The sequence below is a fragment of the Nannospalax galili genome, unplaced genomic scaffold (assembly GCF_000622305.1).
Source record: "Nannospalax galili isolate Female #2095 unplaced genomic scaffold, S.galili_v1.0 scaffold237, whole genome shotgun sequence".
In the NCBI taxonomy this organism is placed as follows: Eukaryota; Metazoa; Chordata; class Mammalia; order Rodentia; family Spalacidae; genus Nannospalax; species Nannospalax galili.
This window is the reverse complement of record NW_008339924.1, coordinates 1630223-1656329: the sequence shown is the minus strand read 5'-3', so window position 1 is coordinate 1656329 and position 26107 is coordinate 1630223. Positions and strand designations below refer to the sequence as shown.

General features: G+C 51.2%; 2 protein-coding genes across 15 annotated transcripts in view; one reads left to right on the top strand and one right to left on the bottom strand.

Annotated features, from left to right (window-relative positions):
* The window catches only part of Sbf1 (SET binding factor 1), a 28440-nt gene extending 6740 nt beyond the window's left edge, over positions 1 to 21700 (top strand). For 2 of the 8 annotated variants that reach the window (XM_008834757.2, XM_008834756.2), the window contains exons 5-42: positions 31 to 141; positions 479 to 502; positions 748 to 853; positions 976 to 1108; positions 1202 to 1310; positions 1387 to 1500; positions 1623 to 1700; positions 2112 to 2225; positions 2323 to 2451; positions 2536 to 2634; positions 2715 to 2919; positions 3003 to 3115; positions 4178 to 4327; positions 4678 to 4746; positions 4854 to 5015; positions 5096 to 5364; positions 5461 to 5633; positions 5714 to 5787; positions 5865 to 6060; positions 6268 to 6395; positions 6806 to 6984; positions 7093 to 7229; positions 7342 to 7549; positions 7872 to 8068; positions 8162 to 8299; positions 10694 to 10771; positions 11151 to 11332; positions 11413 to 11592; positions 12302 to 12403; positions 12478 to 12663; positions 12741 to 12867; positions 12943 to 13073; positions 13143 to 13373; positions 20001 to 20108; positions 20219 to 20430; positions 20876 to 20963; positions 21040 to 21171; positions 21259 to 21700. In XM_008834757.2, coding sequence (XP_008832979.1) covers positions 31 to 141; positions 479 to 502; positions 748 to 853; positions 976 to 1108; positions 1202 to 1310; positions 1387 to 1500; positions 1623 to 1700; positions 2112 to 2225; positions 2323 to 2451; positions 2536 to 2634; positions 2715 to 2919; positions 3003 to 3115; positions 4178 to 4327; positions 4678 to 4746; positions 4854 to 5015; positions 5096 to 5364; positions 5461 to 5633; positions 5714 to 5787; positions 5865 to 6060; positions 6268 to 6395; positions 6806 to 6984; positions 7093 to 7229; positions 7342 to 7549; positions 7872 to 8068; positions 8162 to 8299; positions 10694 to 10771; positions 11151 to 11332; positions 11413 to 11592; positions 12302 to 12403; positions 12478 to 12663; positions 12741 to 12867; positions 12943 to 13073; positions 13143 to 13373; positions 20001 to 20108; positions 20219 to 20430; positions 20876 to 20963; positions 21040 to 21171; positions 21259 to 21357 — 5271 coding nt within the window. In that variant the 3' untranslated portion in view covers positions 21358 to 21700. The remainder of the gene's footprint in view (positions 1 to 30; positions 142 to 478; positions 503 to 747; positions 854 to 975; positions 1109 to 1201; positions 1311 to 1386; positions 1501 to 1622; positions 1701 to 2111; positions 2226 to 2322; positions 2452 to 2535; positions 2635 to 2714; positions 2920 to 3002; positions 3116 to 4177; positions 4328 to 4677; positions 4747 to 4853; positions 5016 to 5095; positions 5365 to 5460; positions 5634 to 5713; positions 5788 to 5864; positions 6061 to 6267; positions 6396 to 6805; positions 6985 to 7092; positions 7230 to 7341; positions 7550 to 7871; positions 8069 to 8161; positions 8300 to 10693; positions 10772 to 11150; positions 11333 to 11412; positions 11593 to 12301; positions 12404 to 12477; positions 12664 to 12740; positions 12868 to 12942; positions 13074 to 13142; positions 13374 to 20000; positions 20109 to 20218; positions 20431 to 20875; positions 20964 to 21039; positions 21172 to 21258) is intronic. The other 6 variants (XM_008834759.1, XM_008834758.2, XM_008834763.1 and 3 more) reach the window with 4 other exon arrangements.
* A 1346-nt stretch (positions 21701 to 23046) lies between these two features.
* Ppp6r2 (protein phosphatase 6 regulatory subunit 2) overlaps positions 23047 to 26107 on the bottom strand; it is a 109909-nt gene continuing 106848 nt past the window's right edge. For 6 of the 7 annotated variants that reach the window (XM_008834751.3, XM_008834750.3, XM_008834753.3 and 3 more), the window contains 2 exons: positions 24043 to 24270; positions 23047 to 23945 (listed from right to left, as the gene is read on the bottom strand). In XM_008834751.3, coding sequence (XP_008832973.1) covers positions 23897 to 23945; positions 24043 to 24270 — 277 coding nt within the window. In that variant the 3' untranslated portion in view covers positions 23047 to 23896. The remainder of the gene's footprint in view (positions 23946 to 24042; positions 24271 to 26107) is intronic. The other variant, XM_029564350.1, reaches the window with a different exon arrangement.

The window sequence follows — 26107 nt, the reverse complement described above, 5'->3', positions numbered from 1 at the left end:
GTACCATGGTGTCCCATCTGGTTGTTGCAGAATAGCCTTGGTCTCATCTATGCCATCCACGTGGAGGGCTTGAATGTGTGCCTGGAGAACGTGATTGGGAACCTGCTCACGTGCACTGTCCCATTGGCTGGGGGCTCTCAGGTGGGTCTTAGAGACAACTGGTTATTCCCCTGACCATGAGCCTTCCTGGTGTGGAGGGGGTTCCTCTATTCATAGTCTGGCCAGCTGAGCACTGCCCAAGGCCTTGAATACTCCTGTCTGCTTTTGATGCCATCCCTTGCCATCTCTTCTTGACCCTGTCTGTTTGTCTGATTCTTGTACCTATACCTTTGGGCCTGCGTTTTAGTCTCACTGTCCTCTTGATCTTTGAGTGTGTGTGTGATTCTGGATCTTGTCAGTGTGTCTGTCTGCTCTTTGTTCTGTGCCTCATGTGCAGAGGTTGTCTAATGGTGTCTCTCTGTCTGTCTGTCCTGTGCAGCTGGACTCTGTTGAGGAAGGAGCGGTATGGATTCTTTGTTTCTTCTGCCCACTTAGGGCCCTGCCCCCAACCAGGTCAGAGGCAGTCACCCCGGCCTTGTTTTTTCGGCAGTACTGCTCAGCCACAGGGTGTGGGCTTTCCCTCCAGCCATTCAAGCTAGTCCCACCTCAGGGTCTGTCAGCCCTTCAGAGGCCCACCTGGGGCCAAGTGCTCTGGGCTGATGCAAGTCTGATCATACTGCTGAATGGCTGGTCATTTTCTTTCCACAGAGAACCATCTCTTTGGGGGCTGGTGATCGGCAGGTCATTCAGACCCCACTGGTAGACTCACTACCTGTCAGCCGCTGTAGTGTGGCTCTACTTTTCCGCCAGCTGGGTGAGACTGTCTCTCCTGCCCCACCCCATTTCCTGTTCTGGGGCTGGTGGTCACTGGTGTGGGGTCTCCCTGAGTGCTAGGGAGGAGCACAGGCCTTCACCAAGCCTATCCTCTTCCTTCAGGCATCACCAACGTGCTATCTTTGTTCTGTGCCGCCCTCACTGAGCACAAGGTCCTCTTCTTGTCCCGGAGCTACCAACGTCTTGCAGATGCTTGCAGGGGCCTCCTGGCACTGCTGTTCCCTCTCAGATACAGGTACCCCTTTGCCTAGGTCCTCTTCCTGGCTCCTCCTGGCTCCTCCACCTGATCCTCCTCCGGGGCTCACTGTGTTCTCTGGGCCTGCTGCAGCTTCACCTATGTGCCCATCCTGCCTGCGCAGCTGCTGGAAGTCCTTAGCACACCCACGCCTTTCATCATTGGGGTCAACGCAGCCTTCCAGGCAGAGACCCAGGAACTGGTAAGGGCTGTGCTTTGTGTCTGCTTCATTACCTAGGCCTGTTTGTTTCTCACTACTTGCTCCCTTTGGTGCACAGCTGGACGTGATTGTTGCTGATCTTGATGGAGGGACAGTGACTGTCCCTGAGTGTGTGCACATTCCATCCCTGCCGGAGCCACTTCAAAGCCAGACCCACAATGTTCTGAGCATGGTGAGGGTTGGGGCCACGGTGGGCCTGGAATCTGGGGCTTGTGGGAGGCACTACCTGGCAGCCAGGGAAGCCAAAGCCTAAGGTCACTATGCAGCTGTCCCTGTTCCCTTCTACTTCCGCAGGTCCTAGATCCAGAGCTGGAATTGGCTGACCTTGCCTTCCCCCCGCCTACAACGACTGCTTCCTCCCTGAAGATGCAGGTGGGGGTCACCACTGCGTTGGTGTAGGGATACCAGTACCCCTAAATGGCTAAGTTGGTGGTGCTCAAAAACAGCTTACTTTCAAGCTGGGCTTAGGCTTCTGCAGCCCAAGCAGGAAAGAACTTGGGAACAAAGGAGCTGAAAGTAATTAGGTGTAGTGGTTATGCCTGGAACAGTGCAAGGAACCATCAAGGGCCTGGGACTCTTGACCAAGAGAGCCACTGAGAAGCCGTTTGTTCAGTACTTGTAATACTTATTTGGCTAAGAAGCACTGTAGGAGAGGCAGGAGAGGGTGGCAGAGGTACATGGAAACTCTGCTCCTGGCTGTGGGTGGGAGTAGAGAGAAGTGCCCAGGATCCCTAAATGGGTCCTGGGAGCCTGACACACACTTTCATTGACCGGTGCTCCCAGGACAAGGAGCTGCGTGCTGTCTTTCTTCGGCTTTTTGCTCAGCTCCTGCAGGGCTACCGCTGGTGCTTGCACATTGTGCGCATTCATCCAGAGCCTGTTATCCGCTTCCATAAGGTATGCTATAGGGCTGGGGCTGGGGCTGGGGCTGGGGCTGAGGTAGCAGGTATACTCCATGAATCCCCAAGGGACTAATTTCCTGGTGTTCTCCCAGGCAGCGTTCCTGGGCCAGCGGGGGCTGGTAGAGGATGATTTCCTGATGAAGGTGCTGGAGGGTATGGCCTTTGCAGGCTTTGTGTCAGAACGTGGGGTCCCCTACCGCCCTACAGACCTGTTTGATGAGGTATATCCCTGTCCCTGCCTGCCCACCTGCCCCTTGTCCACCCATCCAACTGACCCTCATAATCCTGCCTCCTATCCCTCTCAGCTGGTGGCCCACGAGGTGGCACGGATGCGTGCAGATGAGAACCATCCTCAGCGTGTCCTGCGTCATGTTCAGGAACTAGCGGAGCAGCTTTATAAGAATGTATGGTGGGCGACATCAGGGGAGATCATGGTAGCACTTTGGCCCCACCTGCCAGCCAATGCTTGCCTATGTTCCCTCAGGAGAACCCGTACCCAGCTGTGGCAATGCACAAAGTGCAGAGGCCAGGAGAGGCCAGTCACCTGAGGCGGACCCCCCGGCCCTTCCCTCGGCTAGATGAGGGCACCATTCAGTGGATTGTGGACCAGGCTGCAGCGAAAATGCAGGGTGCACCCCCAGCTGTGAAGGCCGAGAGGAAGACCACTGTGCCCTCAGGGCCCCCCATGAGTGTGTAACTTGGAAAGGAAGGCAGACTGGTCTAGGATGGGTATAGGGACAGAGGTTAAAATGGATGTGTCCTGTCTTTTCAGCGGCCATACTAGAGCGATGCAGCGGGCCACACATCAATAGCGCTCGTCGTCTGGAGGTGGTACGGAACTGCATCTCCTATGTGTTTGAGGGAAAAATGCTTGAGGCCAAAAAGGTGAGGCTTACCAGGTGGGACGTTTGACCTGGGGTTGAGGCAGCAGCTCTCAGAGGAAATTCAGGCCTTTGTTCCAGTAGGAGATCAGGTTTCTTCTCCTTCATAACAGTGAGCAGCAGTCTAGGCCTTCTAGGAAGGGTCAGTAAGGAAGGTTTACATAAGTATTTAGAAATTAGGGGCTAGAGAGATGGCTCATTGGTTAAGAGCACTGTCTGTTCTTGCAGAGCACCCAGGTTTGGTTCCCAGCACCCACATCTTGACTAACAACTGTCCATAACTACAGTTCCAGGGGATCTGACACCCTCTTAACCTCTGCAGGCATTGTATGACATGGTACATTTACATACATGCAGGAAAGACACTCATATACATAAAATAAAAATAAATTAAAAAATACATAATTTTTTTTAATGTAGAGATTAGGAGACTAAAGTTTTCAACTACTGAGTTTTCCGTTAACATCTCTTTTAAAAAGTGTAGACCTGTAAAAGTGTAGATCTGTACATGTCATGTTTTGTTGTTGTTATTTTGTTTCTTGTTTGTTTTGGGGCAGGGAGAGTTTTAAGAAAAGCCTGTATTTCAGGCTGGCCTGGAACTACCTACATAAACAAAGCTAGCCTGGAACGTGGAATAATCTTCCCTTAGCCTCCTGAGTGCTGGAATTATAGGCGCGAGCCATCATGCCTGGCTTGGTTTTTTAACTTAAAATAACTGCCTTGCATGATGTTCTGCCTGTCACAGTGTTCCCATAACATTTGTAAGGCCTTATAACATCTGTGTGGTATTACTGCTGGGCCGTCCTCTAGAGTACATGTTCACTTGGCTTGAGAGTGGGCAGTACGAGCACCTTGTGTCTCTGTCCTCATGAACTGTCACTTGAGTTGCTGGGTCTACTGGAGGCTTTGGTCTGTATCAGTCAGTGAAACCTGACTTACATGGGCTTTTGTTCTCCTCTGCTGGGAGCATGGGCTCTGGGAGCCTCTGCATTGACCTTGGGGAGGATTTTCCCTGCGCTGCCTTCTGTGCTGTCTGTTCCATGTTTCCCCTTGTCTCTGCTCCCAGTTGCTCCCAGCTGTGCTCAGGGCCTTAAAGGGGCGAGCTGCCCGCCGCTGCCTCGCCCAGGAGCTGCACCTGCATGTACAGCAGAACCGAGCAGTCCTGGACCACCAGCAGTTCGACTTTGTTGTCCGCATGATGAATTGCTGCCTGCAGGTAAGACTGACCCCCATCTTGCCTGTGATGTGGCATGGGAAGGAGGTATACATGGGTTCTTGAGTGTCTTTATGACTGATAGTTATGAGAGACTCTGATCTTGAGATGACAGTAAAGAGATGACAGTAAAAGGGGATACAAGGGCCTCTCTGCCATACAATGGGAGTCCATGATCTGTAGAGAATAATGAGGAGCAAAGGCAAATCTTTGTTGGCACTGACCTTGAAACCTGAGACTATAGTTCCAGGTAACAGTGGTGGGAGGTGCTGGTCTGTGATGGCAAGAGAGATAGAATTGGAGGTGGGTGCTGTCGAGAAGGGGGTTCCTATGGCTCATGATTCTGCCCACAGGACTGCACCTCCCTGGATGAGCATGGCATTGCAGCTGCACTGCTGCCCCTGGTCACAGCCTTCTGCCGGGTGAGTTGCTGGTGGAGGGAGGGGGATTGAGGGGAGAAAGTCTTAGGTTTCCTCTCCAATCCACTCTTGCCTATGTGTACGTGACTTTCCCAACCTCATTTCTGCAGAAGCTGAGCCCAGGGGTGACACAGTTTGCATACAGCTGTGTGCAGGAGCACGTAGTGTGGAGTACACCACAGTTCTGGGAGGCCATGTTCTATGGCGATGTGCAGACCCACATCCGGGCCCTCTACCTGGAGCCCTCTGATGATCAAGTGAGCCCCTCCCAGGTGTGCAGGACTTTCTGGGCCTGGGCTGAGGGTGGGGATAGGCAGCATGACCCTGGCTTACTCTTGTGGGGCCATGACAGGAGGTTGGGGAGGCACAGTCTCAGGATGATGAACGCTCTGCCCTGGATGTGGCTTCGGAGCAGCGGCGCCTATGGCCAACCTTGAGCCGTGAGAAGCAGCAGGAACTGGTACAAAAGGAAGAGAGCACAGTATTCAGCCAGGCCATTCACTATGCCAACCGCATGAGCTACCTCTTGCTGCCTCTGGATAGCAGCAAGAGCCGGCTGCTGCGTGAACGGGCAGGGCTAGGAGACCTGGAGAGCGCCAGCAACAGCCTGGTCACCAACAGGTGGGGTGGGGCCAGTGGTAAGGCCTGGGCCAGGGACAAGGCTTTTGGTGGGGGTGGGGTGGTGCTGGTGCCCACACACACCCCCTCCTGGCCCAGCATGGCGGGCAGTGTGGCTGAGAGCTATGACACAGAGAGTGGCTTTGAAGACGCAGAGACCTGCGACGTGGCTGGGGCTGTGGTCCGCTTCATCAACCGCTTTGTGGACAAGGTCTGCACAGAGAGTGGGGTCACCAGCGACCACCTCAAGGGGCTGCATGTCATGGTGCCAGGTATGGGGAACTGGACATGGAAGCACTTCCTCAGATGGGTAGCTGTAGGGGCCCAGGGTGTGAGACCTTCTCTCCTTCAGACATTGTCCAAATGCACATTGAGACCCTGGAGGCTGTACACCGTGAGAGCAAGAGGTTGCCCCCCATACAGAAGGTGAGCAGTGGCCTGGTAGGCTTTGGGCACCAGAGACCTGGGCTATGTTTTAAGTTGCTGCTTTGTTTCCTGAGCAGCCCAAGCTGCTGAGGCCACGCCTTTTGCCCGGTGAGGAGTGTGTCCTAGATGGCCTTCGAGTCTACTTGCTGCCAGATGGGCGTGAGGAGGGCGTGGGGGGCAGTGGAGGAGGTCCTGCACTACTTCCAGCGGAGGGCGCTGTCTTCCTTACCACATACCGTGTCATCTTCACGGGGATGCCTACTGACCCCCTGGGTGAGCCTTTGGACCTTTTTTCTGACCCCGCCTTACACCAGCTTTCCTTGTGTTTTCCTTTTCCTCTTCTCGGAGATGTAGGGCCTTTTGGGTGATGGGCCCTTGTATGTTCCTTCCCTGCCCATCAAGTACCTCCATATCCAGTACGCTGAGATACATATCTTTTTCTTCTCCACTCCCTCCTCACTCTGCTTGGCATGTTATAAGTGGGGGAGCAGGTTGTGGTCCGCTCCTTCCCTGTAGCTACGTTGACCAAGGAGAAGCGCATTAGTGTCCAGACCCCTGTGGACCAGCTTCTGCAGGACGGGCTGCAGCTTCGTTCCTGCACATTCCAGGTGGGTGGGGTTCTTGTCTGCTGAAGCTAGCTGAACCCTTTAAGTGGGTTTCTACCTGTGACCCTGGAAGTGGGTTGTTGGCTCGAGGCTTTCACACTGGCTCTTAGCTTGGGATCATCTGCCCTTTTGACATACTGACCTTTGCATCTTTGCCCTTTTCCTTGGGACATTGACCCTTGAATCCAAGTTTTAGGTTTTCTATCTCAGTCGAGACCTTAAGTTGCCTCTGAATTTTTCACAGTTTACATACCTTTTGGGCCCTGAGTTTCATGGACATGATGCCTTCCCTTAAACTTTGCTTGCCTCTATGGTGTAGTACCATGAGAAGGGAGCCTATGCATCCAGTAGTGTCTGGTTGGGGAGGAGCCTGATGGCCACTTAGATCCTAAGAGCATATTTGTCCTACCCAGCTGCTGAAAATGGCCTTTGATGAGGAGGTGGGATCTGACAGTGCTGAGCTCTTCCGCAAGCAGCTACACAAGCTTCGGTACCCACCAGACATCAGGGGCACCTTTGCGTTCACCCTGGGCACAGCCCTCACATCTGGCCGGCCAGCACGGGCTGCCAAGGACAAGGGTCCTTCTCTCCGGTATGGAGCTGGGTCCTAGAGCCAGGGCAACCAGGTACCAGTTGTGTGCCTACCCCAGTCTTTCATGCCTCGATGTCCTCTCATCCGTGCTGGTCTTTCACATCCCAGTGCCCTGTCCCGGAACCTGGTAAAGAATGCTAAAAAGACCATTGGGCGGCAATATGTTACTCGAAAGAAGTATAACCCCCCTGGCTGGGAACACCGGGGCCAGCCATCCCCTGAGGACCAGGAAGATGAGATCTCAGGTGGGAGCAGCATTAGAGGACCTGGGTATTCTCTGTTGATGATAGCCCCATGGAGGCTGGGGGCTAGGTTGGGTGGTCTTTGGGTGATTATTACCGTATACTGCTTACATAGTGTCAGAGGAGCTGGAGCCAAGCACACTGACACCATCCTCAGCCCTGAAGCCCTCTGATCGAATGACTATGAGCAGCCTCGTAGAACGGGCATGTTGCCGTGACTACCAGCGCCTCGGACTGGGTACCCTGAGCAGCAGCCTGAGCCGGGCCAAGTCCGAGCCCTTCCGTATCTCTCCTGTTAACCGCATGTATGCCATATGCCGCAGGTGAGGACTGGCTGGGACACACCGGGGAGATTGGTCCAGGGATGGCTAGGGTGGTAGGCAGTGCTCAGACACCTTGGGTTCTAGCCATGGCTCCTGGATAAACTAGGAGCATGGAGAGGAGGAGGGTAGGGCCGCACGGCTTGGTGGGGGGACCCAGAAGAGCACAAAAGTTTGCAAAATGCCTTTGGCCTTAATTCTGGGAGCCATTAATTTGCTCCATTATGCCCACCCCCACTGACCCTTCTTACTTTGTATGGGGCTTTGTGGGTAGATGTGCAGCAAGGCCTTTCAGCTTCCCTCATGATGCTTCCAACTCCTGCAGCTACCCTGGGTTGCTGATCGTTCCCCAGAGCATTCAGGACAATGCCCTACAGCGTGTATCCCGTTGCTACCGCCAGAATCGCTTCCCTGTCGTCTGCTGGCGCAGTGGGCGCTCCAAGGCTGTGTTGCTGCGCTCTGGGGGTCTGCATGGCAAAGGTGTTGTTGGCCTCTTCAAGGCCCAGAATGCACCTTCTCCAGGTAAATATGTCCTTTGTTTTGCCTGTGTCTGTCTACCCTACCTGTCCCACCTGTCACCTCCAGTTCCAGCTCTAGCTTTTGTTTCTTTTTCAGGCCAGGCCCAGGCGGACTCCAGCAGCCTGGAGCAAGAGAAGTACCTACAGGCTGTGGTCAGCTCCATGCCCCGCTGTGCTGACTCATCAGGAAGAAACACACTTAGTGGCTTTTCCTCAGCCCACATGGGTAGTCATGGTGAGAGGGTGCTTTTGGGTGGGTGATGGGCATAGAGGAAGGAGGACTTTCGTGGGGTTGTGGCTGCATTTAGGATGGGCAGGTTAGCAAAGGGCAGGAATGGCTTGATTGGGGGTGTTTGAGCATGGGACACAGGGATCCCTTTCCCTGTTAAGGGGACAGGGTAGGAAGCCTCTCCAGACCAGGTGAGTGTTCTGAGGTCCTGCCTGCTCTGACCACAAGCCTTTCCATTTGCTTGCCTTTCCTAAACCAAGACATCCACCAGAGGCCTCCAGGGTCCACCAGGTGTTCCATTCATATCTGTTTGCTGATGCCCACATCCCTTGGAAGTCCTCAAATTCATCTTCTTACCCTTTCTCTATCCTCTATCCTGCCTCCTTCCAACTGCCACTCTGCCCATTGCTTGGCCTTCATGTTTTTCTGTCCTGGCTCCTTGGTCTTGTGTGCACTGATCTCACTGTCCCTGTCATCCCCTCCCCTATGCACACCTCCACAGCACCCTGCACATACTGTCCTATGCAGAGCTCTGTGAGGCACCACACACTTCCCTGCCCGAGAACTGCTATTGTCATAATTGTGTGGGATGCCTTCTGTCCTTATTAGTTGAGTCTGTTGTCTGAAGGAGGGCCCAGGTCTAAGAGATCAAGTATATGCTGTTGGCCATTAGTAGAACCCGTTCTTGCTGCCTAACATTTGCTGTTCAACACTAACCCTGGGCTGGACTGTGCTTTCCCAGTTGGTCCAGTTGGCAGTACCAAGAGTGTTGGTACCATGTATATGCTCTGAGCATTTGTTCTCTATAAGGGCACATAACCTGTATCCAGTGGTGGTTTGCAGGTGAATTTTGGTCTTTGCACTGCTCTGTTTTAGTTCTCTTGTCTGGATTATGGATGTTGGGGTCCTTGACAATTGATTCTCTGACTTACAACTCTAGCCACTGCCCTGCACACCAGGCCCAGTGTGTGTCACCCTAGGTCCTTGTGCTTGGATATCTGTCTCAGCACTAGGGTAGCATCTGTAAGGCTCCTTCCTGCACTGAAGGCTGCAGAGCCCATCTCACCAAGCTGATGTGGTGGCAGTGCCCTAGAGGTTGTGATGTGTGTTTTCCCTTCTGGGTTCAGCTCCTAGGAGCATAGTGGATTGTATTGGTGGTTTGGGAGCTAATGGTACCTCCCATGAGCAGAGCCATCCTGTAGTCCAGGTGTCCTTGAGACTCTGTTCTGCTTACCTGGCTCCTGTAGGTCAGTAGTTCTTACCTACGGCGTCTGCCCTCCCCCTCTTCCTGGAGCCCAAGGCTTCCTTACTCCCTGTTGAACCTGTGGTTCTCATCAGAGCAGCAGGTCTGCTTTTGTGGTCAACAGGTGATATCTGTCTGATGGACAGGTCATATTAACCCAGTGTCACTTCACTGGGAACACGTGTTTTCTCTGTGATTAAATGTGCTTTAAAAGTCAGTCTGATTTCCTGCCAGAAATTCTGAGTGGCACCTGTAGGCAGAATCCTCCCCTCAGGATGTACCAGCTTGCACTTTTCCTAGTGTCACTTGGCTGTCTCTGGCCATCTCAAGTGCTACCTTTGCTATATTTGGTGTTGTGAATCTCCCTCACTGTCCAGTGATGGTCAGGAATCTGGCTGTCCTTAGCTTTATAGTTGGTAACTTAAGTAAGCTGATGCTGTCTGCATTGTGAGCTGGACAACTATGCTACCTGCAGTGTGGTGTTGTCAAGAGAAGTCCGTTTGTGGAAGGTTGGCCTTGAGCTTGGCGATAGTGACCACTGTGGACAGGAGGTGCTGCCTTGCCTCACACCTTTCTTTATGTTCTGCATGAGGCCTTTGCATAGTCATAGAAGCCTGAGGTGTGACCCAGGCCACTCCCAGACCCTGCCACTTGGCCTGGCCTCTGGGCCACATTGTCCCAGCCTGTAACTCTGACTGTGGTGCAGCCCTGTGCTTCAGGGCTGCCTCTATCTTAGATTGAATTGTCCTCCATTCCTCTGGGCCTGCTTTCTTCTTCTTCTAGATGCCTAGGCCTTCTTAAATCTCAGGCTTTCTGGCACCTCTTATGCTGTGTTCTGGGCAAGGCTCCTGCTTGTTGTGTGTCGGATACCCCTTGGTGTTGCCCACCAGACAGGCCCTGGCTTGAACTGAAGCAAGAGGGTCTAGGAGAGACTTGAGGACAAGTTTTTCCTGAGCTATTTCGAGAAGCTGTTTAAAGCTCGACCCTTTCCAGCACCATGGACCCTCTGTGCCTAGTTGCCCCTGGTAGGGAGGCCCCTTGCCTGGATCAGACAAGGGCTCATCCTGTTGATGACCACGGGGAGTGGGGCTAGGTGGGAGCCTCTGGCAACCCAGGCCTGGGTCCAGACCTGAGCCTTCTCTCTGCTATGCCCCCAGTGCCCAGCCCCAGAGCCAGGGTCACCACGCTGTCCAACCCCATGGCGGCCTCGGCCTCCAGACGGACTGCTCCCCAAGGTACCGTACCTGGGGGCTTTTCCCTTACTCATGGTCCCCTAGTGTGAGCTGAACTGTCTTGGGCACTAATATCTCTCTCCACACTTGGCACTAATGGCCCCTTTGTGACAGATTAGCATAACTGACCCCTCTCTCTAGCCCTTGTTACTTACTTGCCCAGTACCTGAATCCCACTCCAGATACTAACACATGCCACCTTCCCCCGCCCCACCCATGAACCTCAGCATCTGTGTGTTCCAGCCCTTCTTTCTCGCACGGCCTATTGACCACCCTGCCCTGCCTGGAAATTCAGCCCCCTCCCTGGAGGCCAGGCCCAGCCAGCCCCAGGTAAGTGGTGCCCTCACCTCAATCCATTGCTCACTTGATCTCTCCTTTGCAGGTAAATGGAGTAGTGTCCGTGCCAGTGGTCGCAGCAGTGGGCTTGGTGCTGATGTGGGCTCTCGGCTAGCTGGCAGAGATCTCCTCAGCACTCCCCAGACCAACGGGGCACCCCCTGATCCTGGCTTCCTGAGGCCACAGCGTGCAGCCCTCTATATCATTGGGGACAAAGCCCAGCTCAAGGTAACTGGGGTAGGGGCACACGGCCAGGTTGGGGACACAGGGCTAGGCATGGCTCACACTCTTGACTGGCCTCTTTCCAGGGTGTGCGCCCAGATCCCTTGCAGCAATGGGAGCTGGTACCTATTGAGGTGTTTGAGGCAAGGCAGGTGAAAGCCAGCTTCAAGAAATTGCTGAAGGCCTGTGTCCCAGGCTGTCCCACTGTTGAGTCCAGCCCGGCCTCCTTTCTGCGCTCACTAGAGGAATCGGAATGGCTTATTCAGGTCTCTGTACTGCCTCTGCCCTTCTGCTTACCTGAGTGCTCCAAAGCAAATAGGTCTGAGTTTACTGGGTACTAGGAGGAGGGAGAGGTGATGGCCACTTCCTGTGTGGGGTCATGGTACCTGGATGATAGCTGATGGTCTGGGGCTATGAGAAGCTGGTCAGGCCAGCAGTGAGAGAGGGGTGTCAGGGGCAGCTTACTTGACTCAGAGGGTTTGATGGCCAGTATAGAATGTGATTTGTGGAACAGGGCCCTCTGCTGCTTTCTTTTTTGGAGAATGGAAAGGGCATTGTGTCACTGGTACCTTGTGAAAACTAGAAGGCTTATGGATGGGACTACTGGGCACCTCAAGGACAAGGATTTATTTTCTTTCTGAGACAGGCTCTCACTAGGTAGCCCTAGCTAGCCTAGAACCTGTGGCAATCCTCCTGCCTGAGCTTCTCAAGTGCTGGGATTACAGGCATGTACTACTACACCCAGCAAGGACAGAGACTTCTGATTCTGTCTCCCAGTCTTGGGGGTGGGGGATATCTATGAGACATGAGCAGGCTGGCAGGCTAGAGGGACAGTGTGAGCATGACCAGAGAACATATCCATCTAGTGCCTACTCAACAGCTATAGACACTGCTGGCTTCACAGGGGATCTATGGATATGTGAGCCTTCAGGGCCTGGTTGGTGATAGAGTCCCAAGTGTTCCCTGTCCCTGCAGATCCACAAGCTGTTGCAGATATCGGTGCTGGTAGTGGAGTTGCTAGACTCAGGCTCCTCTGTCCTGGTGAGCCTGGAGGATGGCTGGGACATTACCACTCAGGTGTGTTGCAGGTACAGGGAAGAGGGTGGGGCAGAGGCCTCGAGTACCCTCCTGACAGCTAGTGGTGCTGGCAGGTGGTATCGTTGGTGCAGTTGCTGTCAGATCCTTTCTACCGCACTCTGGAGGGCTTCCGCCTGCTGGTGGAGAAGGAGTGGCTGTCCTTTGGCCATCGTTTCAGCCATCGTGGGGCCCACACCCCAGCTGGTCAGAGCAGTGGCTTCACACCCGTCTTCCTGCAGTTCCTGGACTGTGTACATCAGGTGGGTAGATTTCCATGTAGATGCACAGGCATAGGCTGTGCTCACTAACCTAACCTCTAACCCTCTGTTACATACAGGTCCACCTGCAGTTTCCCATGGAGTTTGAGTTCAGCCAGTTCTACCTCAAGTTCCTTGGTTACCACCATGCATCCCGCCGTTTCCGGACCTTCCTGCTGGACTCTGATTATGAGCGCATTGAGTTGGGTATGTGGAGAGGAGGGGAATCTGGGGCAACCGCCTGGGTCAGAGGGGCCCAGGCTCAGTGCTACCCCTGTATAGGGCTGCTGTACGAGGAGAAGGGTGAGCGCAAGGGCCAGCTGGCATGCAGGTCTCTGTGGGAGTATGCAGATCGTCTGAGCAAAAAGACCCCCGTGTTCTACAACTACACATATGCACCCGAGGACACGGAGGTGAGTGGGACCTGGCTGGGGCAACAGCTCCTGCCTGGCCCAGCTTCTGAATATCAGGCTTGCTCCCAGGTCCTGCGACCCTACAGCAACGTGTCAAACCTGAAGGTGTGGGATTACTACACTGAGGAGACGCTGGCTGAGGGTCCCCCCTACGACTGGGAGCTGGCCCAGGGGCCCCCTGAGCCTCCGGAAGAGGAACGGCCTGATGGAGGTGCTCTCCAGAGCAGGCGCCGTGTGGTGTGGCCATGCTATGATAGCCGCCCTCGAGTCCAGCCTGATGCCATCTCACGCCTGCTGGAGGTGTGTACTGCCCCAGACAAGGGCCTGGCCTGCATGTGCGTGTGTGTATTTACAGTTATCTGTGGTGGCTTTGACCCCCCCGCAACCCATATGAACTGCCCACCGAATTGGTGTGGTTATGGTTTCTGGGTCACAGTCCCAGTGCTGGTAGATGTTTGCAGTCAGTGGTGATGGGGGGATGGGGGCATTTGTCACAAACTCCCAAGACTTAGGACTTGGATTTTGCTCTGGGCATGTGTACATCCCCTTACCCAGTATGTTGGTCAACTTGTCATTGTAATGAAATACTGGAGGTGGGCTGACTTAAAAGGTAGAGAGATTTATTTAGCTTGCAGGTTGGGAGGTTTAAGGGCATGTATGTAATCTGGTGAGGCCTCTGGGCTGGATCACACCACAGCAGAGTCTCCCAAGAAATGTCTCCACCCTTTCAAGGACACCTCCCCAGTTATCCAGGCTCCGCTTCTTAAAGGTTCCATCATTTCCAGTTCTGCTACTCTGGGACCAAGCTTATTTCTACACATGGACCTCCAAGACAAGCCACGTCTGTACTACTAGTACCCAGTTTTGAGTGACTCAGGCAGCGCCTGGGAGTTAGCTCAGGCAAGGCTTTCTCAGGAAACATTCCACTCTGCCAGGCTGTCTGCCCTGCCTACCTTAATGTGAATAGTAGCTCCTCTAGGTTCTTGCCCTGGAGCTTGGAGCTCTCAATTTTCACTGTGTTCAGTAGACAGCTCTGCTCAACCTCAGGATCAGGATCAAACAAAGGCAGAGACCTCTTGAAGGAAAAAGGGCCGAGTGAGCTGTGGTAGGTGGGATTGTTGATGTGTAGTGGCTGGGGCTGTGCATAGGGTGGCATGGCTTTAGTTGTCAACTTGACACACCTGGGCTGAGGGAACCTCAACTGGGAAATTGCCTCCATTGGACTGGCCTATGGCCATGTCTGTGGGACATTTTCTTGATTGTTGAGTGATATGGAAGGGCCCAACCCACTGTGGGTGGTGCCACCCCTGGGCAGGTGGGCCTGTATTGTATAAGAAAGCAGGTTGATCACAGGCCAGGTGAGCAAGCCAGTAGGCAGCATTCCTCCATGGCCTGTGCTCCAGCTCCTGCCTCCAGGTTCCTGCCCTGAGTTCCTACCTTGGGCGTTCTGATGAACTATGACCTGGGAGATGTAAGACAAATAGACCCTTTCCTCCCCAAGTTGGTATTGGTCAGAGTATTTTGCTACAGTAATAGAAAAACAAACTAGAATACACCACCTCCCTTGGTGGTTTATCACAGAGGCTAAGCAGTCAGAAGGCTGTGGGCCTCACTCAGATTCTAAGGAGGGGAAGATTTGTACTCCTCAATGTTGAGCCTGGTTTTCTTACATGGGAAGTGGTGTGCTGCTTTGTGCTTTATGGGGAAGTGGTAAGATTTTGATGAATGTAGACTATATGGAAATGTGTTTTGATGATCCAGTGTGGAACCTTGTCCAAAGGGCTTACTACTAGAGGTTTTGGTGGTATGTTGGTGTGTATGTGTCTGTGTGTCTGTGTGTATGGTAATTTTGTGAATAAAAGTGTCCCACAGTGCAGAGAGCATAGATTCCTTTATCTTTGTTACCCCGGGACCAAACTTGATCATATGTGAAACCACTTAGCTTTTTTTTTTTTTTTTTTAATATTTATTATTTTTATTTTATGTGTGTAAGTGTATTGCCTGCATGTATATGAGTGCACCCGTGTTGTGCAGTGCTGTGGAGGTCAGAAGAGGGTTTTGGATTCCCCTGGAGCTGGAATTAAGGATGGTTCATAGCCGCCATGTGGGTGTTGGGAATTGAACCCCAGGTCCTCTGCAAGAGCAGTCAGTGCTCTTAACCACTGAGGCATCTCTCCAGCCCCATTAGCTTTTTTTTTTAATGACATAAATACATAGTGTGTTACTTTTGTTTTCAACTTTATTATAATTTATTCATTTTGTGTGTATGAGTGTATTGCCTGTATGTAAGTGAACCTGTGTCATGCAATGCCTATGAAGGTCAGAAGAGGGCATTAGATTCCTCTGGAGCTGGAGTTACAGATGATTGTTAGCTGTCATGTGGGTGCTAGGAATCCAACCTGGGTCTTCTGCAAAACAACCAGTCTCTTAATCCCTGAGCCCTCTCTCTAGCCTTTAAACTTTGTTTTAAAGAAATTAAGAAACCTATTTTTGCCATTCCCAGTATTTACTTTTTTTCTTTTGTAGTACTGGGAGTTGAACCCAGGGTCTTGTACATGTTAGGCAAGTTCTCTACCACTGAGCTATACCTGCAGCTTGTTGTATTTATGTTTGTTTGTTTGAGACATTATCTCTCTCTGTAGCCCTGGATGACCTGGAACTGTATGTAGACCAAGCTGGCCTTGAACTCTTAGAGATTCTCAGGCCTCTGCCTCTTTAGTCTTAGGATTAAAGGTGCATGCCATCATTCCTAGCTGGGGTTTTTTTTTTGAGACAGTCTCCCTGTAGCCTCAGCTGTCCTGGAACTTGCAATGTAGACCAGGATGGCCTTGAACTCACAGAGATCTGCCTGCCTCCCAAGTACTGGGGATTGAAAACATGTGCCACCACGCCCGGCATTCCTAAGCTGTTTTTTTTTTTTTTTTAGACAAGATCTGAGTTTACCAGATTGGTCTACAACCTAGGATCCTCCTGCCTCAGCTTCCCCAGTAGCTGGGAGTATCATACATCTCCAGGTCTGGCCTCCAGTAATAATTTACTTGTTTACATATATATAATCTGATATACTTTCAATATGAAAAATATAATATTTCTTGTAATACAGATCTATTGGACACGGTTTCCTCAACTTTTGTTCAGCTTATCTAACAATGTCCCCTCTCTGCTTCTCTCCCTCCTTCCTTTCATTATTTATTTATGGTCTTCTTTTTTTTGGGCAACAGGGTCTCCCTGTAGCTCCAGCTGGCCTGAAACTCACTATGTAGACCAGGCTGGCCTTGAACTCACAGACATCCCCTTGCCTCTGCCTCCCGAGTGCTGGGACTAAAGGGGTGTGCTACCACGTCCTGCCCTTTCATTTTTTGTGATGCAGTAGATCAATGGATCAATCCCAGGGCCTTGTGTATGCTAGCTAAGTGCTCTGCCACTGAGCTATACCTTCAGCCTGTCTCTGTCCATCCATCCATCATCTATCTATCATCTATCATCTATCTATCTATCTATCTATCTATCTATCTATCTATCTATCTATCTATCCATCCATCCATCCATCCATCCATCCATCCATCCATCTATCATCTATCTATCTATCTATCTATCTATCTATCTATCTATCTATCTATCTATCTATCTATCTATCTATCATCTATGTTTCTTTGATTTTGTTTGTTTGAGATAGGGTCTCACGTCAGCGCAAACTGACCTGGAACTCTTTAGCCCAAAGGCCTCAAACTCAGTGATCCTCCTGCTTCAGCCTCCCAAGTGATGGGATTAAAGACATAAGCCATCATGACTAGCTGTTTTTAGATATTTTTGAGATACTATCTCTGTAGCCAAAGCAGACTTTGATCCTGCCTCAACCTCCAAAGTCTGAGATTCTAAGTGTGAGCTACCATGCCCAACTCTTGATTATTTTTAAGAGATAGGGTCTTGCTGTGTTTTCCCAGGCTGGCCCTGAACTCCTGGGCTCAAGTGATCCTTCTATCTCCAGCCTTCCAGATAGGTAGGACTACAAGGAACCATCAAGCTTGACTATACTTTTTATTTACTTACTTATTTTTAGTTATTTAGTGGTGCTGTGGTGCTGAATGTAGAACCTAGGGCCTTGTGCATGGGAGGCAAGGGCTCTACCACTGGGCTACATCCCAGCATGCGCTATTGTTTTTAAAAGGCTTTTTCTCCTAGATAAAGAATTTGAAAGTGGCAGCTTTTTATATTAAGATCATTACATTGTTTCCTCTCTCTTTCTCTCTCTCTCTCTGTGTGTGTGTGTGTGTGTGTGTCAGAGAGCGACATAGACAGCAAGACAGAAACAGAGAGACAGAGACAGGGCTGCATGTACTGCAGACTGACCTTGAACCCACTGTGTAGTTGGAGAATAAACTTGAACTTCTGATCCTCTTGCTTCCCACCTCCTGGGTGCTGGGATTCCAGAAGTGCCTGGTTTATTTAGTGCTGGGGTTCAAACCCAGACCTTCATGCATACTAGGCAAGCATTCTATCAACTGAGCTATATCCCCAGCCCACTGAACTTCTTGTATATTAATTCTAACACCAGTTTTGTTGCTGGATGTGTTTTAACTCCCCTCCCCCTCCATTTTCCTACCTTTTTGCTTTCCTAAGATTTTATTGTAAGCTGGATAAATTAATACTGGTTTTCTTTAAAGTTAGATTTTATTCCTGCAGGTAAAAGCATGTGGATCGACCCACTTGATCCTTTCAGGGGAGCCCTGTAACAACCCCTGGGAAGCTCCAGGGTTGGACTAGTGCTCTCTCCTAAAGCACAGTCTCTGCAGGGGTTCAGATGAAGTTTCTGTCTTTAGTAGGCTTCACTACTTTGGCTGCTTGGAGTCCCTACATCTTCCAGTATTATGTAACCACATAGCCTCTTATTAGCTGCTTTCTACAAAGCTTTGTGACATTCTGCTTTGCATTAAGCCAGCTTAATCTATCCAGACTGTAGGTTTTCTGAAGTGCCATCTCCAGTACTCTTCCCTCTTGTAGACTGCCCAGTAGATCCCCCACACTAGCATCCTTGAACTTCTCATCTCTGCCTCTTTGGATCAGCAGTGTGCCCTGTTCTGCTCCCCCTCCCTTTCTGGCCAGACCAAAACCAGGCTCCTCTTGTGTGGAGCAGTGGGCGATGCCTCCCACCTGTTGCTGCTGTTCTCAGTTGTCTGGAACTGGCTGTACAGGGTGCTAGTACTGCTTGTCTCCATGTTGCCTTACTGATACCTAACACCTGTAAATGATTGCTTCCTGTTTTTATTTTGTAGTTATGTCTAGAAGGAGGGCTAGAGACTAATTTGTCATGACTAGAAGTGTCAGTCTGCCCATGTTTGTGTTTTGAAGTCAGCTGATAGTTTCTTTTGAGGAGTACATGCCTTCTAGCTGGTTTGGATTTTGTGTTGTATCTGAGGGGTGTTACTTAGGGTTGAATCCAGAGCCTCATAGGTCCTAAATATTCAACAATTTTTCTGTAACATCCTGCTGTGTTTGTGTTTAACCTATTCTGTTTGGGGTTATAGTGCTGTTCTTTTGCTTTGTTTTTGAGATGGGGGAGTCTCATACTGTACTCCAGGCTAGCCTGGAATTCACTATGTAGCCCAGGCTAGCCTCTCTCAGCAGTTGTCCTACCTTAAACCTCCAGACTGCTTTGATCACAGGCATATGCCACTGCAAGTAGGTGTGGTATCTCTTAGTTATGCTGTTTGGTGCCTCTGGCTGCCACATTCTTCTGTATTCCAGTTTCACACTAGACTTTTTCTTTATATGTGTTCTCTGCTGTATTTTCCATCCTTTTGTCTTTTCACAATCCACTCTGGATATTTATTTGTTTATTTATTTATTTATTGGTCTTCTTGAGACACGGTCTCCCTGCAGGCCCAGCTGTCCTGGAATTCGTTATGTAGACCAGCTGGCCGCGAACTCACAGAGATCCGCCTGTCTGTGCCTCCCAAGTGCCTGGCTAAAATATTTTATTATTTTTATTTTATGTATGAGTTTGCTTGTATGTATGTAAGTACACATGTGTCATGCAGTGCCCACGGAGGTCAGAAGAGGGCGTCAGATCCCCTGGAACTGAGTTATGGATGGTTGTTAGGCACCATGTAGATGCTGGGAACCAAACATGGGTCCTCTCCAAGAGCAGCAAGTGCTCTTAACTACTGAGCCATCTCTCCAGCCCCCAGTCTGGATTTTTTTTTTTTTTGGTCTTTTTGAAGCAGGGTCTCCCTGTAGCCCCAGCTGTCCTGTAACTCACTATGTAGACCAGGCTGGCCTTGAACTCACAGAGAGCCGCCTGCCTCTGCCTCCCAAGTGTTGGGACTACAGGTGTGTGCCACTATGCTTGGCTGGATATTCTTTTTTTAAAAAATTTGATTTTAGCCTGGTGTGGAAGTACACGCTTTTAATCCCAGCACTTGAGAGTTCTGTGAGATTGAGGCCAGCCTGGTCTACAGTGGGTTCGAGGCCTATTGCTAAATGAATAAATAAGAATTTAGATTACAATTTTGTGAGGGGGGCGTGCACATGTGCCACAGCACGTGTAGAGGTTAGAGGCAACTCTTGGGAGTCGAGAGTCCTGGAGATAGAACGCAGGTTGTCAGGCTTAGTGGCAAGCACCTTTACCAGCAGAGCCATCTTGCTGGCCCAGTCTGGATGTTCTTTTCTTTTTAATATTTTTATTTTTTATGTGTATATTGCCCATTTGTTTGTAAGTGCACTTGTGTCATGCAGTGCCAACGAAGGTCAGAAGAGGGCGTCAGCTCCCCTGGAACTGGAGATATGGACTGTTGCTAGCCACCATGTAGGTGCTGGGAACCAAACCCAGATCCTCTGCAAGAGCAGCCAGTGCTCCCAACTGCTGAGCATCTCTCCAGCCCAGTCTGGATGTTCTTAAGTAGCTGTTTGGTCACTGATCCTCTCCAGGAGCTGCAGCGGTTGGAGACAGAGCTGGGTCGACCTCCTGAACGCTGGAAGGACACCTGGGACCGAGTGAAAGCAGTGCAGCGCCTCGAAGGCCGTCCAGACGGACGGGTGAGTGGGGCTGGGGGTGGGAGACTGGGCTGAGGAGGACCAGGTAGGTGTGTTGCCAGAAGATGGAGGCTTACCCATTCCTGACATAAATCCCACTCTGCTGCTTCCAGGGTACCCCCAGCTCACTTTTGGTATCTACTGTGCCCCACCATCGCCGCTCGCTAGGTGTATATCTACAGGAGGGTCCCGTGGGCTCCACTCTGAGCCTCAGCCTGGACAGTGACCAGAGCAGTGGTTCAACCACATCCAGCTCCCGCCAGGCTGCCCGCCGAAGCACCAGCACCCTGTACAGTCAGTTCCAGACAGCTGAGAGTGAGAACAGGTGGGAGAGGCACCTCCCGTTACTAAGTAGCCACTTCTGGGCTGGGATCTGGGACATGGGTGATTTTCAAATGGGGCTTGGATGGGGCTTGGGGTGATTTTCAAATGGGGTTTGGGATTTTCTTTGGATGGAAGAACTTGTGGGAAAAGGTAGGAACAGTTGCCTGAGCATCAGCATCAGAAGGGATTTGGGATGTAGAACTAGTTACTACAGCAGGTTGAGATGGGGCCAGGGGGTACCCATAAGTGAGGCATCAAGTAAAGCAGGGGCCAGGCAGCACCTCTCTCGCTCTGGGGCATGTAGGGTTCCCTCCCAGAGACCCAAGCTCTGGTGTTTGGAATCCAGTGTCACAGGATGGAGATTGGGGGGGGGGGGCTTCAGCTCATTTCTGAAGCTGGTTCCTTTCCTGACAGCTAACCTGACCCTGATTCTGATGCAAATGCAGGTCCTATGAGGGCACCCTGTACAAGAAAGGGGCCTTCATGAAGCCCTGGAAAGCCCGCTGGTTCGTCTTAGACAAGACCAAGCACCAGGTGAGTGGTAAGTGGCAGAGATGAGGAAAGGAGAGCTAGGGCTGCCTTAACTCCGTGCCCCTACTTCTCACCCCAGCTGCGTTATTATGACCACCGCGTGGACACAGAATGCAAGGGTGTCATCGACCTGGCAGAAGTGGAGGCTGTGGCACCTGGCACACCCACCATGGGTGCCCCTAAGACTGTGGATGAGAAGGCCTTCTTTGATGTGAGCCTCTATCAGGGGGTGGGGCAGACTAGGGGCAAGGGGCTTGCAGTTGTAGGAGCTGTGGAGTCAGTAACCTGCTCTTCCTAGGTGAAGACGACACGTCGCGTTTACAACTTCTGTGCCCAGGATGTGCCCTCAGCCCAGCAGTGGGTGGACCGGATCCAGAGCTGCCTGTCGGATGCCTGATCCTCCCGGCCCTGCCCGGGCTGCTCTGCTTCCAGTCATTACAGACCACTAGGGGTGGGCAGGGCCGCCCCGGCCATGTTTACAGCCCCGGCCCTCGACAGTATTTGAGGCCCTGAGCCCCCAGCACTTGTGTGTACAGCCCCCACCCTTCCCCACCTGGCCGGCTCTAACTTATTGTGGTGTCATGGCTGAGCCGTTCAGGGAAACGGCCATGGTACAGCCCTGCACTGGGCTTGTAAATAGTCTACCCCACCCAGCCCATCAGTGTGCTGGCCCTGGCCGGCCGGCTGTGGTAAGCTGTTTCTAGAACCAGAGAGACTATATAAAGAGAGAACTAACGACACATGTTCCTGTATCAGCCATGTGCCTTGCTTATTCTAGGGGGCCTGTGTCATGGGTCTTGCCAGAGAGACTCCTTTGTCCCATCTCTAGGGTCTACTAAGTGGGCAGAGGGTTGATACTTTTCTTGTATGCCTTTTCTGGAGCCTGAGCCTACAAGCTCCTGTGGCCACGGGAGCAGCTTTGCTGCAGGAAGGAGACTTCATCATACCCTTGCTTTATGCATGGCCACCCAATTTCCCCAGGGCCTTAGGAGTGGCTTTAGGGTGTGTGAGACAGACAACACACTTAGGAGCCCCTGGGAGACTGTTCTGAGGCCAAAGGACAAAGGTTATACCCTGGATAGGAAGGAATGTAGGCTCTTAGGAAAGAAGGTCCTCAAGGCAGCTGGAAAAGGGAAACATGGCAAAGTGAGGGGCAATACCCACAGGGATCCAATTCTTGGGTCTTCTGCTGTATATAGCCACTCCTCTCTCTCCCCTGGGGTCACCATAGAGGTCCCTAGTTATCCCATCTCACGTCATTGAGGTGATTTCTGTTGGTGGGCTTGTCACTGTTCTCCTCTCCCACTTGCCTGTGAATCCCACCAGGACTGAACTTCTTTGCCTATGTAATTGCAGCCTGGATGGGGCAGAAGGTAGGCAGAGAGTTATGGGTACTATAGAGGCTGGAGGAATGTCCCAGGGTGGCTATCAGTGTCAAAGGTGAGCTACTGGATCCAGCCCATCCCTCTTAGGTAGTGAGCATTAGGCTAAAAGAGGGGATGGTCCAATGAAGATTATAGAGCTGTGATCCTGTTGTGGGAGGTTGAAGCCACCAGTGACCTTGGACCATCAGCTCTAGTGCTGTCCCATCACTACTCCCCACAGGTGGACATGGGATGACCTCAGGTCAACTATGAAAAGAGTGTCCAGGTCTTTCCGTGGGCTGAATACTTAGATCCTGACTTGGGAAGTCCATGGATAAGACAGGTTCTGGGGAGGAACTGCCCTGCTTTCCAGCATTTCATGTTTTGGATTAGAGCTGGGGGAACAACTGAAGCACCCTATTACCTGAGCAGATGGACACTGGCCAAAGGGCTCATACTGGGAGGGAGGCATGTGACCCTTGGGGGCTAAGTCAGTTCCAGGGGATACACTTCGCACACATGACCCAGGATGGGCCTGGGGTGGGGGTAGGAGTGTGACACAAAGGGGGGATGTCATTGGGCCCCACCTGTTCTTTTCATTTCTGTTCCAATGTGAGATCCCACAGCTGTAAATGGACCTGGGGATAGCAAAGATGCTGGAAGAGTCACCTGTGGTCAAACAGGTTGGGGACTCAGTGTCTATACTTAACAATACACAGTTTTTCAGTAAGAATGGTACGTTTATTGGGGATTGGGTGCCTTGTCAGGTGGTCAGAACATTAGAAAAGGACTTAAACTTCCAGACCCTTCCTGGACAACATGGGCCTGCCCTGTTTGAGCCTCCCAGTGTTCTGCTTCTGCCCACTCCTACATGCCAGGGGTTGGCTCTTGCCAGGCACCGCTAATCACCTACCCAAGTGTGCCAGCCCATCCTCCTGTGCAGAGACAGATCCATCAGGCACAAAGGATCTTGTTTGTTTTTAAGGCAGTCAAAATTTGCAGCCAGATTCAATACCAGCTCCCAGGACCACTGGGTAGCTAGACCTGGGGTTTGCCCCATGTGGCCAAACTAGTACCTCACTCCCATGCATTTATGGGAGTCAGGTCTCCCCCTACTCAGTCCTTTACCTCCAAGCCAAGGGAGATCCTGTACTGTAGCTGGGGACAAAGTGCAAAAAAACAGCTTTTCCTGCATGCGTTACAAAAGACAGGTGAAAAAACCACAGCCTGCAGAGCCGTACCCTGCCCATCGGGGCTTTGTTGGCACCTCAAGATCGTGTCTGCCTACCCCTCCCCCCAACTCATGTAGGTGGAGGCTGCATGTCCAGGACCTTATTGCCATGCCAGGGCCTGGATTTGAGGGTGGCCTGGTGCATCCTATCGTCCAGTGGGCCCGAGTAACTTGATCAGGCAGGAGACGCAAGCTGGGCTGTCCAACTGGTTCCAACTCCCAGCTTTACCAAATGCAGCATTTATTTTAAAGTTAAATTTTAAAAAATTGCATCACCAGGTAGTTTTCTTGATTAAGGAGGCAGCCTGCCCAGGGTGGGCCATAGCTGGGTGGCAGCAGCATTACACAGGACCATTTAAGGCAGCTCCTCCTGGTGGGGCATCTGTCTTCCTGCATAAATGCCAGGATTGGAGGTGAGGTGATGGTGGCATTTGAGCCTGTGAGTCTCATCTAGTCCCACCCTGCCCTCTTTGGTCAACCTACTCACCTGTCCTTTGTCATTGTCTCCAGAGTGGCAACTATAGCTGGGGCTGCTGTGGTTATTGTCATGATGGGCCCTGGGGGGACTGCAATAGCCACTGTAGAGGAGACGGCGGTGGTTGCTATGGGAGGGCCTGCCTTGCTTGGTGCTGGGCTGGCCACAGCGGGAGTGGTGGTCACTTCTGAAGATGCAGGGCAGGCAGGGGCTGGCACGATGCTGTCAGCACACTCGACCCTGTGTGGCAGATGGGCTCCAGTTAAAGGTGCCCCACCCTCAGTGCTGCCCAACTTCATGTACCCAACAACCAGTAAGGTGGCTTGATCCACCAGAAGCCTGGGAGCAGTACACACAGTTCTTTCCTGCTCTTGTCCTCTGTGGGGTGGCACAGGTGCTACAGTCAGCCAGATGGTTCTGCAGTCTTGAATTCCAAACAGTAGGACAAGCTGCCTGTCTACCATGATCTGAGTCCTCCAAGCACCACTCAAATCCAGACAAGTGTGAAGTAAGTGCCCCATTTTCTGAAGGCCCCAGGGTTTCTGCTTGTGTTCAACTCACTTTTTTTTTTTGTCTTTTTGAGACGGTCTCCCAATAGCCCCAGCTGTCTTGGAACTCACTATGTAGACCAGGCTGGCCTTGAACTCAGAGATCTGCCTGCCTCTGCCTCCTGAGTGCTGGGATTAAAGGCGTGTGCCACCACGTAGATGAGAACTGTTTTCAGGCTTGGGAGTTAGTGAGTCAGTAATGGATTTGGGGATAGACTACTCACACGGGTCAGGAGGCAGGCAGTTTCTATGTGTCTAGCCCAGGGGCCCACAGCTTTCATTCTCTTCCTTATCATCACCAGCAGTCTACAATGGAATCTGAGTTCTGCAAGCCTGAAAAATGCTGGTTGACTTTGGTTCCCTCAGGCTTAGTTGCAAATACTCAGTTCTTAGAATCAGCTTCAGTGCCCCTGCCAACCACCCTTAGAAACTCTAACATTTCCCCGAACCTGAAGTAGAGTTATAATCTCTTGACCATTCTGATAGAAGTTTGATATTCTCAGATAGTTTTATGCTGAAAACAGTTAAGTGACTATTTTAAGATTAAATTATTTGTTTGTTTGAGACAGGGTCTCACTATGTAGCAGTGGCTAGCCTGAAAACTGCTTTATAGCCCAGGCTGGCCTCTGCCTCCCAGTGCTAGGAATAAAGGCATGCGCCATCATGACCCGCCTTCAGAGTTAAATTCTCAACTACAAATATTGAGAAGATTCAATTAAAATATACACAAGTCTAGAACAGTGGTGTGTATTGTAATCCCAGTTATTCGGGAGACTGAGGTGGAGGGATGGGAATTTTGAGAACTACCTGGGCAAGACAGAGAGACCCTCTCTCACCAAAACCAAAGCAACCCCCGACCCCACAGACACACATGCACATGTACACACACACGGGAATGTGATACTAAAGCTGAGTTAAATTTTATTTCACATTTTTTTTGCCCCAAGTAGATTCCAAAGTGAGTGTTTACTGCTTTTGAGTACTGGGAGATTGGCATTCTTCTGCAGTCATGTAAATTAAAGAATGGGTCATTATCTTGCTGGTTAACCTCTCAGGGCTCTACAGTAATTCTTAGCAGTGTTAACATGAAATGAAAAGGATGCGTTCTTGGGGCTGGAGAGATGGCTCAGTGTATTGGCTACTCTTGCAGAGGACCTGGGTTTGGTTTCCAGCACCCACACAAAGCTAAAAAGCATTCGTAACTAACCCTAGTTCCAGGGGCTCCAACACCCTCTTGTAGCCTCTGTGGGCACTGCACACATGGGTGGACTTACACACATGCAGGCAGGACACTCACACACATAAAATAAAAAAAATAAAATATCTTTAAAAATTAGTTCTTTACAGTCTTAGAACGCAGAGCATTGATTAAAGTATCCTTCCAGTTCTGTCTGGCATTACTTTCTTCTCTCCAAATATTTCCTGATGTTAACTTTCCTGGCTGAAGAGAATTAGTGACACCCTCCCTTTAAGCCCATCAATCTGTTATCACTGAATTCTCAAGTTATTGTATTCAAATGCAAGTAGGT